Below are 13,496 nucleotides of genomic sequence, written 5' to 3'. Positions count from 1 at the left end.
CCCCCCCACCCCTGCGGGCCCATGGACACCAGATCCCAGCATTTGAGCCTCCAATCCCCCAGCATGGAGAGCCTATTCTGGGCCTGGCGGGTCCGCAGGGGCCTTAGCAACAGATTGGACTGTTTACTCATCCAGTTCTGTCGGAGAGGACGATTTATTATTTATTGTGAACAACCTCTACGTCTCCAACAGCACTCCCGATTTCACCCCCCTTTCTTTCTTGACCCACAGATGAACATAGGACACACAGTTTGATAAACTTATGAAGACATTGGTTCTCATAACATGCAAACACACACACACACACACACACACACAGCTGGGTGCAGAGCAGTTACACTGTAGGCACACGGAGGCCAATCTGACCTTGCTGCTTGTGCTGTTAGCTCCCTTCAAAACAGAGTTTCTGGGAGTGGTGGCTTGGCCGTATTGTTATTACACACACACACACACACACACACGCTTCACAAAGCAGGTACACAGAAAAAGACAAATTTTTCTGTCAAATTCTTTTGACATGTAAAAGGAAATGTGTGCACTTCCTGTGTGTGTCGTAACTGCAGGGATTTGAGTGTGTTCCTTAGAGGAGTGAAAACAAAGACTCTCATCACAGCAACCACTATCTACAAACACACTCAAACACACACACACACACACACACACACACACACACACACATTACCATTACCTGCTCTGTTTGAACGTGTGGCTAATCCCTCCATTTTCTATCCTTGAATTTCTTTATTCTTGAGCTGTGTCTCGGTGTGTTTGTGGTTTGTGTTGTGGGAGTGCTGAGGTTCGATAAGACTGCTGGAAGCTCGCCAGTTTACATCAGCTCAGAAAGCTAAGACAGTGAAAGAACTCCGTACCGCACTTCACACAAAAGTAAGCCGGAACACAATAAACATGACATTAAAGGGACGATATTGGCGTCTATTTTAAAGCAGCTTTGAGTGAGGGAATTAACTGGCCCATGTTTAGCTGGTGCACTGGTGAAACAGAGCACATGTAGTCCCTACATGTTGTTATGAATTAGGTTAAGATCTTTGATGACATAACGTAACCTCTGGCAGCCATTTTGGAGGTCTTCAGCTGCGAGGGGAAAAGTGGCTGTGAGCAGCTGAATGTGGGTCTGAGAGTCAGACTTCTTTTATGTAGTTTGATTTTATTTGGAATTGAGCTCTGAAAGTAGAGCCTGACCTATTTATCGCCTGGGCCGACTCTATCAGCCAGTGTTAGTTTATCACGGTCGTATTGTATTGGCGTGTGCAGTAGGGCTGAATGATATGCAAGAAAAATCGCATCGCGATTATTTTCAGAAAGTGATTCCTCTCTTGGGAAGGAGCTTTTAGAGTAGACAACTCTTAGGCCTTAACTTCAAACATGTCTGAACTTATTACTCGTAGCTTGTGCAATAGCCTGAGCGTCTGTTCATGACATTAAGGTAATTACTGTATCCTAAAGTACAAGTGCATCCTTTTAGGAAGCCCACAAAAATACTCCCTCCACACTTTCTGACAGCTAAAACAGTGAGAACTAATCAGTAACAATCACCACATCTGTAATTATGGTGTTTTTCTTGTTCGTATTTGGACTGAAAGTTTACATGCTCATTATGCTGTCAGCATGAAAGAGACGCTGCACACAGGGGGTGGGGGGTGGGGGTGTGTGTGTGTGTGTGTGTGTGGGGGGGCCTGAGACGCTGGATCTTTGATGATGCTTCATATCAACAAGTGCAGAAAATAGTAGCAGAGAACAATGAGTCTGACATCGTGCTGAGACATCAGGTTCTCTCAGCACACTTCCACCGAGCAGCAGTGTGTTATTGCTGTTGTTTTAACAGCCTGAGTGGCCATGAACCTCAGTAGATGTGTCTGGTTTGTGTTCGGGTCGACCTCTCATATCTCCAGTGTGAAAGCTCATTTTGAAGTTGATTTAATTGGTGCACCAGTGAACCGATGAGCATTTGTTTCTGGATTCCTATAAAACTGAGCTTTATTTTTTTTTTCACCAGAACTCTTTTTGTTCATCTTTTTTTTCTCCTAAGAATAAATTATTTCGAGTCACCCCGAGACATTTTGCTCAAACACCCACGAGTGGAGAAGTTTTTTTACCAGCACTTTTTAATTCGCTGAGCTGTGAGAGGGAATGATGTGTGGGTGAGCGTTACGTGACCTCTATCGGATTTTCAGGTTAGTGTTGATACCAAAGGGTCAGACGAGGCTAGCAGAGCCTCCGGCTGCTTATTATGCTCGCATAGGTCGGCGCGCAGGAGTGTATCACCTGCACTCCTTGGAGGTGGGATGACACGCGGAAGCGAGCGTGGTGTATAATTACACATAATTAGAATTCGCAACTGTGACAGGTAGATAAATGAGGCTTGGCTTTTTCCAAAACTGTGGGAAAAATACAACCAAATTGTCCCCTTTGTGGGGCGGGGGTTCACACTGGATCAGGATGGCATGAGTGACATGAGTGGCAGGATAATTTCACAAAATTAGGATTCACCTCTGTGCTCTCTGCAGGGAGGTTGAGGGGGTTACAACCGGGGTGAAATAGTGAACAAGATCTCTCAAATAAGAAAGCATTGTTGCTCCTGAACGCTACATTCATGTTAGAAAACCTAAAAATGTTTATGTTACGGAAACATCCATTATATTTAATTCATGAACTGTTCTGTAACATAAGCCCTTTCCATATAGACTCACAAAACTGTTCAAATCAAGCAGCTAATCGTGATTGGTTCTGATTCATTCAATCGTTCATTCAATATCCACGCCGCTTATCCTTATAGGGTCGCTGGGGGAGCAACCCCAGCTGGCACTGGGCGAGGGCCGGGTACACCCTGGACAGGTCGCTGGTCCAGCACAGGGCCGACATGTAGAGACAGACCATTCATGCTCGCATTCACACCTTCAGGTGTTAGAGTCGCTGAGTAACCTAACGTGCAAACAGTGGGAACCCACACAGGCACAAGAAGAACATGCAAACAAAAGTTTGTACTCCTGAAGTTCTGATTCATCATTATGTTATTATGCTTTTTATTTTTTTACTTGTCAAAAAAAAACACATCTGGTGGGAAAGATCACATGAAGCATTTTTAGCAAACCTGTTTTTACCAAAGTCAAAACATCACATCTTTAAGTACAAAGCAGAGTTTCTGCTCATGTGATATTGTAAGATATCCAAGAGGATCTTTAATGTCACACACAGAGAGCTTTTACTTTGAAAACAGAAAGCGCTTTGAAAAAGAGCTCAACTTAAAGATGTATAAGTTTTCAGACGTTTGTGGACTGTTATATGTCAGAGGTTTTTAGAAAGAGCAGATAGAGCCGATAAAACCTGAGGAATGTTGATAAAAACTTGCCTGTAAACAGTGCCATTCAGCACGAGGCAGTGTGGGAGGATGAGGCAGATAGCACAGCACAGTTTTTAAGCTTTTTTTTTTTTTTTTTTTTTCTATCTGGAAGTTAGTGCATATTTATGAAAATTGAGTCATGGCAGTTATCAAACTGGCTAAAAGCTTATTTCCAAAGTGTAATTCAATCTGTGTTACATAACCCTGTTAGCAAACTCACCACTGGAGCTCTGCAGCGCCGTTTAATGATACAGATGAGCTGTCGACTCGGTGGGTATGGAATCTCACAGGCTCGTGCGTAAACATCTGCATTGAGTTTGTGTTTTAAACGGCTTCCAAGTGTGTAAAACTGCTGTTTTGCAGAGATATATACGTAGTACAGCGTTCACAAAATATATTTTTAAGAAAAACAATTGGTCAGGATGTAAAATGTAGAGCAGGTCTGTTTGAAGTGTTGTCACAGGTGCACAGGATGCAGGTTATCTTTATCTTTAATAAAAAAAAAATGTAAGTTTGATTCAAATCTTGTTCTTGGACATGATCCATGCTGCACATATAAATATATTTTTTAATGCTTACCATGGTAACCTGTACAAGTGTTACCGTGCAACAGATGCAAGTGATGAACATGAGTCACTCATTACATCCTCTTATATACATGAGTCATGTTGCCAAGGTGTGTAGGCTTGTTTATGAGACGTCGGAAACGGTCTGTTTGTGGAGGAGGTGTTTGTGACTGAGTGTGTGTGTGTTTGTATCTGTTTTGTGCTGCAGACACGCTTTTGTGTTTGTGTGTGAATGCATGGGTGTGTGTGTGTGTGTGTGTGTGTGTGTGTGTGTGGTTCGTATTTACCAATTCCCCTGCCTTATTAATACGGGCTGGTTATAATTAGCCTCTATCTAAAGCAGGTCAGTCCACGGCTTCGTACTTAAAGTGGGTCACTGCAGCACAGAGAGGAGAGGAGAGGAGAGGAGGAGAAAATGGGAGGTGACTAGGATTAGAAAGGAAAGGAAACGAGGAAAGAGGAAAGAAAAGAGGAGGAGACGAGGAAGGTAACGAGGAGGGGACAGGCGACAGTTTCAGGCCACGACCATGAGAAATCTTTTTTTGAGCTCAAAAACAAGGTGCTGCTGTGATCTTTGTAAATATCAGAGCGAGCCAGAACTCAATCTGCACGATAAATGTTACATCATTGTTACTATTTGCGAGGAATTAGCAATAGCCGGCGTGCCTGAGGTTCCCAAGATAAGGCTTGTGTTACTGAAACGAAAACACAGAAAGACGGACCGGAAAACTTTACAGAATAAAGTTTGTCACAAGGAAGCTGTGAGAGAGGTTGGTGACGTGCCGCAGTGCAGCTGAAGTTTGACTCAAAGCGCCCAGGGCTGTGCCCCAGAATACGCCACATTCAAAACACAAGGTTTACAGGAGAAGCATCCAAACAAACCGCTGAAAATAACTCAAAAGAGAGATGCAGCGCATTCAGCAAACACAAACCCAATACAACAACCAAAATATAAATTTCCCCAGCTAAAGTTCACCTGAAATTCAGTGTCGAAACCAAGAGGGTGGAGGAAACTAACAGTATGAAGTCTCCTTACCAAACAGTATTAGCCTACAGCTATCGTAGCTAGTGTGCCAGTCTGCTGACCCTCCAGCATCAGCGGTCACGAATACATCAAGTTTGTCTGCCAGGTTTTGGTATTTTTCAGCAGCATCTGATGTTTCTAGAACAAAACCTTCAGTCGGAGCGGAGAAGAGACCAGGACAAGAAGGAGAGAAGGATCAAGCAGGTAGATGATAGAAGGATGGCAGGACCTAAAGAGGAGTGACGGCTTAGGAGAAAATCATCATCATGGAGGTGTTTTTCGTTTTGTAAAAATAAATTTGGAGCTGCGGTTGTCCGAGGGGAAACCACCTTTAACTTAACACAAATCACAAATTAAACTCACTGAAAACACTTCGCCTGCTAATGCACGTCAGGGAATTCAGATTAACGCAAGCTTTTAACAAAGGAGGCTAAATCTTCTCGGACGAATGAAAAAAGTGTGTAAACCGAGGTCAGGTTTGGTTTTTCTCTCCTCCACATCCATGTTGGAGCTCCCTGCAGTTTGTATTTCATCACTAGCAGAGCTGAGGAAGGGCAGGGGAGTGTCAGGTTTCCTGTCTGTGTGCTCATGCTTTGGCTTGGCCGAACACTCAGAGATGAGAACAGAGCCCACCCAGTATGTACAAGTGAACACTCCACACCGCCCTTTACAAACTGAGACAGCCCAGAGCACAGGACTAAAGTTTGGTAGAAATGAAATGAGAGAAAAGAAGTTTCCTCTCATATAAGATTTTGTTCAGATTTACATTTTCAGTTTGCAGTATGTCTTCATTTTGAATAATCTTTATGAACTTGTTCTTCAAAGATCTTTAAAATGCTCCAGACCTGCTCAGAATTACACTGTACTCTGGGCTATAGGCATTTCTACTTATGCAACATTCAGTTAATGAAATTTCTGACTTGTTCCACATTTAAATCCCAATTATAAGTGGAGGTCTCTGAAAGCTCTCATATTTCTGACTGCTCATGAACACATCACACCAACCAAAGTCTGTTGTTCAATGCAGTCAAAGACAAGTCTAATGAACATACAGCCAAGTCCATCTTTATTTGTATAGTAGCAAATCACAAGCCTTTGTCAAGGCAGTAGTGCTATATTGTCAGTTCAGTGTTTTTAAACCACACACCGCCAGCTCTGCTAACACCTGTCTCATGGTGATTCACGTCATACACCTGGGAATACTCTCCACCTCTACCATCCATGCCATATGCCATGAGTGTGGAATTAGCCCAGTGGAGTGCAGTCTCACCCACACGCTCTAATCATCAAAAATAAGTTTGAAAAATGTGGGTGCAACACGGGAGTCTCCGGGCTTTAAGATCATTATTTTTATGGAAATTTGACATCCCTAGTGAATCTGAAGAAAATGTGGGGATTTTGAGGCACTATTTGATGGACAAAACCAGGAAACTTTTATCAGTCTACTATGTGTTCACGGCCATGTTCAACCCATTCAGGTGTTTTCACCTGTCAGACGTCTTCTCAGGACTGTGTAGGTGTGTGTACAGACACCTGCCACACGCTCCATCTCCCTCTCTCTTTATGATTCATGGACTTCTGGGACCTCAGCAAGCTCCCAGCTATCTCTGCCAAACAACTGTACAATCTGAGCAGAAAACGACTGTGTGGGTGTGCAGGGCCGTTCACTAATTAAATTTATTTATAGTGAGGTGTCACAAACACCTCCTTTCCACTGTTGTTTTGCTGCAACGCAAGTGTTAATGGGATTTAAGGGGAGTTAAAGCTATTAAAAGGCTTTTAATAAAACTCAGTTAAACTCTATGGGACCTGGTTGTACCTGATTTAAGATTTTTGTATGCATGTGCATTTCTACATTTGAGCGTCTCCAGTTGTTCGCCTGGGTAGCAGACAGAGAACACTGGTGTTACAAGGTGCCTCGCCTTGCTAAGAAAGTGTGCCCCTGTAATAATAATCCTATTTTAATCTGCCCCCTGAGGTTACATGTCCTGGATTATCAAATATGAAGAATGCTGCAAGGGAGGGAAGCTGAGACGAATCAGTGACAGCTTAAAGAGACACAACACGTATCAAGCTTTTGTTATTTCACAACCTCAGAAAGAAGATTTTGAAAGAATGAAATCTTAATCTTCTTTTTTAAATGTCATTTGATGACATGAAGACTGAAGAGATTTTAGGGTTTTTTGGAGTTATGAGTCCTAATCAGATAAACTGACTGATGTAAAGGTGGAAGTTAAGGTGGTATTTGTCCTAAAATAGCTTCATAGGGGAAAAAAAACAATGAAACAAATGCTTCACTGTCAGAGGAGCAGCACGCTACAAGCTAAAGGTCACGGGTTCAGTCCCGTCGTCGCTTCAGGTCGACTGAAGCTTCGCTCAGCGTCGCTGAATCTTTCCCCGCTCCCAACAAAATGATGAAAATGTGCTTTGACCTTTCGGATTATTCCCTTTTGGCTTCTTTTTTTTTTTTCTCCACAAAGACTGAAGCAGAAATGTTGAAGCTGTTTTTTCTCCCCGCACTTTGGAGCGTCTGGCAAATTACAACAAAATGACATTAACTTGAAAATGTTAAACCTCATTAAGTCCGCCGACACACCTGTAGCTCAGGCTGTCTTCAATTCAAATGCAAATACAACATTTTCTCTGACAACAGTGGAGGGTTTGTTGGTGACGTCGGGATTCATCTGTTTTAGCTGCCAAGAGTCTGTTTAATAACCTGGATGGATTGTGACGCTCTGTAGCACAGACCAACAAAAAAGACCAATAAAATCATAAGGTACAGCTGATAGATTTGTGTCTGAACAAGTGTGAAAGTTGCCATGTCGGATATTTCCATAGACCCATTAAACCGAAACACTGCCTCCCCCCGTTCATCTTCATCCTCAGCTCATTTAATGCAGCAGTGGGGGGAATAGAAAAGGAGATAAAGACACAAGCTCATAAACATTTTAAAAATAAATTCTAGAAGAGGCAAGAGGCCGATACAAAGACGCTAAAGTAGGAGATTCCTTTTTTACTGGGGCAGCTGCATTTTGTAGAAGCTGATCACCGATTTCTTTGGTTGTCCGGTTTAAAGAGTCAAGACAAGAGGAAACCAAAGCATGAGAGGTGTTATATCCTTGTGAAGGAGGCGAAACCGACACAGACGAGAGAAAAGTGAACATTTCTGACTCTACAAATCAGATTTGGCCGAAGGGGGGCGAAATCTTTGCACTTTTTTCTAAAAGAAGAATTGTGGATCTTCTCCTCCATCTCCTCCCTCCGGCAGACCTCCGCTTCAGCTTGTGAAGTTATTCAAACACATCTTTATCCCATCAGGCCAATCAGCTGCGCTCAGTGCTGCTGACAACCGTCAACACACCCTAACCCACACATGAAACAGACGACGTCCCCCTTTCATATCCGTCCTCCTCGGTGCAGGTGTAGCTCCGCGTCAGCAGGATGAATAATATCTGAATCTCTTGCTTGTCTGCTTTGTGTTTGTTTACATGAGCTTATCTGCACATGTTAATGAGTTTATCGTGTGTGTGTGTGTGTGTGTGTGTGTGTGTGTGTAATGGCGGGCATGCGGTGTAATGCATTCGCTTCCACAAGGGGCGATTGAATCTGATTGGCTTCAATGACCAAAAAACCAAAGAGCGGCATATTCCTCAGCTCCCTCCCCTCGTGCTCAGGCGATGACGAGGACCAGATTCCTCGGGCCGGACGCCGAAATTAGATCAGACCAATCTGGAGAGAGTGTTTAGAGGCTCGCGTAAATGGACGTGCAGAGAAAGGGGAGAGATAACGGAAATCATCAGATTATGGAAATAATTAGTTGTCATGGATATCAGTCACTATTTGATGTGATTGGGTGGATTTATGCAGCTTCGGGAAGCCTCGGATGGTCGGTTGAGAGGAAACAGTGGGGGGCGTGTGGTGGGTGGGGGCGGATGGAGAGACAAATTATTCGGCTTTGGCGTAGTGATGCGGCACCCGCTCGCATCTGTTCTGTCAGACTGTGACAAACACTTTGCTTCCACTTCACAGTTTACACTCGTTCAAACCAGATGATCCCTCTTTTGGATGACACATTTTTTTTTCTTCATTTTGCAAAAATATTTTTTTAATTTCTGCAAATTGTCATAAATTCAATTAAAAAAAAAACCTTCAAACAAAAGGCAGGCATGAGGGCAAAGGATTATCAATGCACAGCTTTCTATAACATTTCTCTCTTTCAGCTTCATTTGATGTTACAACAACATCAAGCTGCAGTAGCTCTTCCTCTCTCTGACTTCCTGTTTCCTGTTTCCTGCTGCAGAGGAAGGCGAGTACTTCCTGAAGGTTTTGATTCCCAGCTATGCGGCGGGGTCGATCATCGGGAAGGGAGGCCAGACCATCGTCCAGCTGCAAAAAGAGACTGGAGCCACCATCAAACTGTCCAAATCCAAAGACTTCTACCCCGGTAAGACTCCAGCACCACTGCTGCTGCTGCTGCTGCTGCTGCTGCTGCTGATGGATGGATGGATGGATGGATGGATGGATGGTGACAGATGATGGGGTTGGGAAAGTAAAGGAAAACTTCATCCTTAGGTTCTTCTACACTGTCAATTTACTGTTTTCTTTTTATTTAGGTAAAACAATGACATATCTGTTACATATAACCTCATTTACAAGATTCAATCCAAACACAAGCACAAAATATTACTCAATACAAAAAAGGAAACAAAGAAAAGAAATTTAAAATCATTACAAATTATTATTTTTACATTATACAATGTATATAATGTAAAAAATATTTTTTGTGGCTAATCTTCAACACATATTGTATACTGTATTTGAACATTTATGCATAGAAATAACAAAATGTTCTATTAAATGTCAAACACAACAACACTAGATGGATGGAGAGGTACGCTCCGTAGAACAGCTGCCTGTCCATTTATCCATCCGTCCTCTTAAAGGAAATGAAGAATGGAGCGAGTGTGTCAGGATGAACAGATGGATCAGTGCAAAGTGTTTTGACCCATTAAGGAAGCATTTCATTATCCCGGTCTTCTTCCATCAATTTTTCATAATGTTAAAACATACACCCACAAACAGTTTATACACACACTCACACACAGAGACACACATTATACACGTACACACAGTGAACCGTTGTCTGAGCTTTGCTGCTGTGTGGCGTTCGAGTGAGTTTCTTTCAGGCTCATAAACAGCTGACCTGCTGCTTGTTGTGATGGACATTGACAATTAGAGCCTGTTTCAAAGCTGTGGAATAGATTTATGGATTTATAGAGGCCATGCTGTTTGTGTGTGTGTGTGTGTGTGTGTGTGTGTGTGTGTGTGTGTGAGTGACTGGGTTCACGTTGCACCAAACACACACACAAACACACACACGCACACAAACTCACTGTCCACTAGAGATCAGGATTTCAGGATCAGAGGTGTATTTGTGTAAACTCTTAATTCTGCCCTGATATGACATGTGACTGGACCAGTGAAAGGGGAGGCAATGCTCTGTGTGTGTGCATGTCTGTGTGTTACTGTGTGTGTGTGTGTGTGTGTGTGTGTGTGTGTGTGTGTGTGTCAGCCTGCTCATACTGTCCTGATGTAAGTGAGCTGTAGGGGAGATGAAACTGTTTGCAGCATGCATTTTGTTTCCAAAGACACCTGTGAGAGTGATGCAGTTGCAACCCTGTATGTTGTTAAATACATGTAAATACTTTAAATATCTTTAAAGGTCCCATATTTTACATTTTACAGTGTTGATCCATAAGAAGAAATATTTGTGGTTTTAAGAACCAAAAACCATCTCAGTGTAGTTTCACATCTCCTCTCTCAGGCTTCTCTCTGGAGCTCTAGTTACAACAGGTCAGTCAGCCAATCAGAAGAGAGGACGCTCTGAACCAGTCCATGTGGGCTTGGCTTGATCTATGGCTGAAGGCGGTGGATGCTTTGTTGTGACATCACAAAGTTACAGAAGTCCTGATGCTTGGTTTTAAGGCTCAGTTTCTGAATACAGGTGTACATTTCTCTGTGGACTGAGCACTTTGATACTTTCACAGTATTAATATAGAAGCTAGACCTGCTTTATAACCAAACAACACATGGACATCTACCTTTATACTATATGGGACCTTTAAAGAAAACACCATTTAGTCTCACTGCCGATCTTTTTGCAATTTGCCTCCTAGTGAAATCTCTGTAAAGTGACGTATTATGGAGGAAGCACTCTGACACCGCAGACTGGGGTCAGCATCCTGTGCTCCACATCTTGTTGGGTTTAGGCTCTTAACCTCCTGATAGGGTTAGAGAAAGATGGTGGTTTGGGTAAACACTGAAAAAGACTTATGCTTAATCCTACACTTAACCAAGACCACAATCTTTCTCTAACCTCAGCCAAGTGCTTAGAGTTACCGAAACACAACCATAAGATCATTATTCATGCGTCAGGTGCCAGGAGTTCAGTTAAAGCTTTGTTGCAGGTTGCATGTTGCATGTTTGCGAGTTTTCACCAGACATTAACCTGTTTGTAAAGACAAACTACTTTTCCAGAGATGAGGAGATTATCATTTGCCTTACACCATGCATATGTCTCTCTGTGGTTTGAGTCCCACTCTGCCTCCACTTTGTACAACCTCAAACCACGTGGAAAAACGATGTTGTGTCAAGATTTAAGTGTCTTCATATGCATCCAGTTCGGCTGTGTGCGCTCAGTGGCTGGCTGGCTGGTGGCGAAACATATTTATATGACCCAAATCTCTTACCATAATACATACGTTTCTCTGTGAAATAATACTCACAACCTCCAGGGTTTCCCGCAAGAAGTAAAATAACCCCTGGAGGTAAAATTACAGTCATATAACAAAGCATCAACAGTTGTACTCAACAATCCCACCTCCAGTTAAACTCCCAGCGACTTCTCAGTGTTGTTCTAGCACCTGCCGAGTCTCTGATGTAATCGCTGCCCCCGAGCCAATCACAGCGTGAAGTTTCTCCAGCTCTGCTAGAGACGCGTCGGACACACAGTGTGCCGCTCTTAAATATGTTTCAGAGCTTCAGCCCAGAATTTATGATGGAATTACAGTTGGTTCGTGACTGTAAAGGGACACACAGGGCTGCTGCTGCTGCTGCTGCTGCACAGATTCACATTTTTAATGAGGAAGAAGACAGAGAAAATGTTTTCACACTCAAGTCACTGATGATGAGAATCCACACTTCTCCATGTTGAGGCTCAAAAGCACAAATCAGTGCCGGCCTGCAGTCTCGGCCTGGACTCTCTCAGACATTTGAGCTCAGATAAAGATGTAGAAAATTAAAATAATTGAACAAAATAGCAAATCAATCCCAAACTTTACTGTTTTTCAACTGAACAATGACGTTTTTGGTGCAACGCTTGTTTTTTTTTTCTTCTTTAACAACAAAAGGAAGAAAATTCAAGTAAAGATTTACTTCTGATGTGTTGCTTTTACTGTGAATTAAATGAAGCATACTAAGATTTTGGCTGACTGAATCATGGATTTCAGCATGATGCATTTTGGAAATAACAGTCGCCAAGACTGTGAATAATTATTCTGTAAAGCTTCAGTTCACTTCATCCTGTCCTCTGTTCTGCATTTACGTGCTTTGTTCCTCTGCTTTAAAATCACCATGGTCTCCAAGTATTTATTTAGTTTGAAATTCAGCTCTCATTCTTGTTGTCTTGGTGTGTGTGTGTGTGTGTGTGTGTGTTTAAGATTGTGTGAATGTGTGTATCAGTTCAGTGTTGGGGTCTGCAAACAAGCCGCCGTTGTCTGACACCGGCACACAAGACTCCTGAAATCTCTGCCAGCTAGAACAGATGCAAGGTGCAAAAGCCTCCAAGATGCACACATGCACACACACACACACACACACACACACACACACACACACACACACACGCTTGTGCACAAGAGCACTGACAAAAACACAAACATATACAGTGAAATATCTTACATGAGCACATAAATCCAAAAACAGTTTTTACATTTGCACAGAGGAAGTGCATATAAATACACAAAAATATTCACACACACACACACACACACACGCACACTCACACACACACGGTTTTCAGTCTCCTGGTGTTTGTTCGCCAAAATTGCTGCAAAGCCGAGAAGGGGTGAAGAAAAGGGGCGAGGAAGGGAGACAAGTGAAAGAAAGAAAAAAGAAAGAAAGAGAGGGTTGTATGGGCCCCAGTCTGAAGGGGGGGGGCTGAAGGAGCTGTGTGTGTCTGTGTGTGTGTGTGCGCATGTGTGTGTAAGTGTGTGCACCCTTCCTCTGCACTGAAGGGGGCATCTGTATGCAAATGAGACACGGTTCTTCCTGGGTGACAAATCAAAAGGCCCACCTGCTGCAAGGACCAGTCTGTGTGTGTATGTGTGTGTGTGTGTGTGTGTGTGTGTATGTGTGTGTGTGTTGGGAATAACAGGGCCAGTCTAATGAACAGAGGAGAGAGTTACTGCTGTGTCTTGGCCAAAGCGTCTCATTCCTCTCCTCTCCCTCCTCGGAAGACATCAGTCGCCCTCCTCCTCCCCCCACCCCA

The 13,496-nt window shown here is 43.0% G+C and overlaps 1 protein-coding gene across 2 annotated transcripts in view; it reads left to right on the top strand.

The window, feature by feature from the left end:
- nova2 (NOVA alternative splicing regulator 2) overlaps positions 1-13,496 on the top strand; it is a 78,644-nt gene that overhangs the window by 10,021 nt on the left and 55,127 nt on the right. For both annotated transcript variants that reach the window (XM_023416083.2, XM_023416082.2), the window contains one exon: positions 9,249-9,392. In XM_023416083.2, coding sequence (XP_023271851.1) covers positions 9,249-9,392 — 144 coding nt within the window. The remainder of the gene's footprint in view (positions 1-9,248; positions 9,393-13,496) is intronic.

This window comes from Seriola lalandi, unplaced genomic scaffold (genome assembly GCF_002814215.2).
Source record: "Seriola lalandi dorsalis isolate HSWRI2012SDOR001 ecotype SW California unplaced genomic scaffold, Sedor1 jcf7180002054560, whole genome shotgun sequence".
Lineage (NCBI taxonomy): Eukaryota > Metazoa > Chordata > Actinopteri > Carangiformes > Carangidae > Seriola > Seriola lalandi.
Note: the sequence above shows the minus strand (reverse complement) of the source record. Positions and strands in the feature narration are given on the sequence as shown.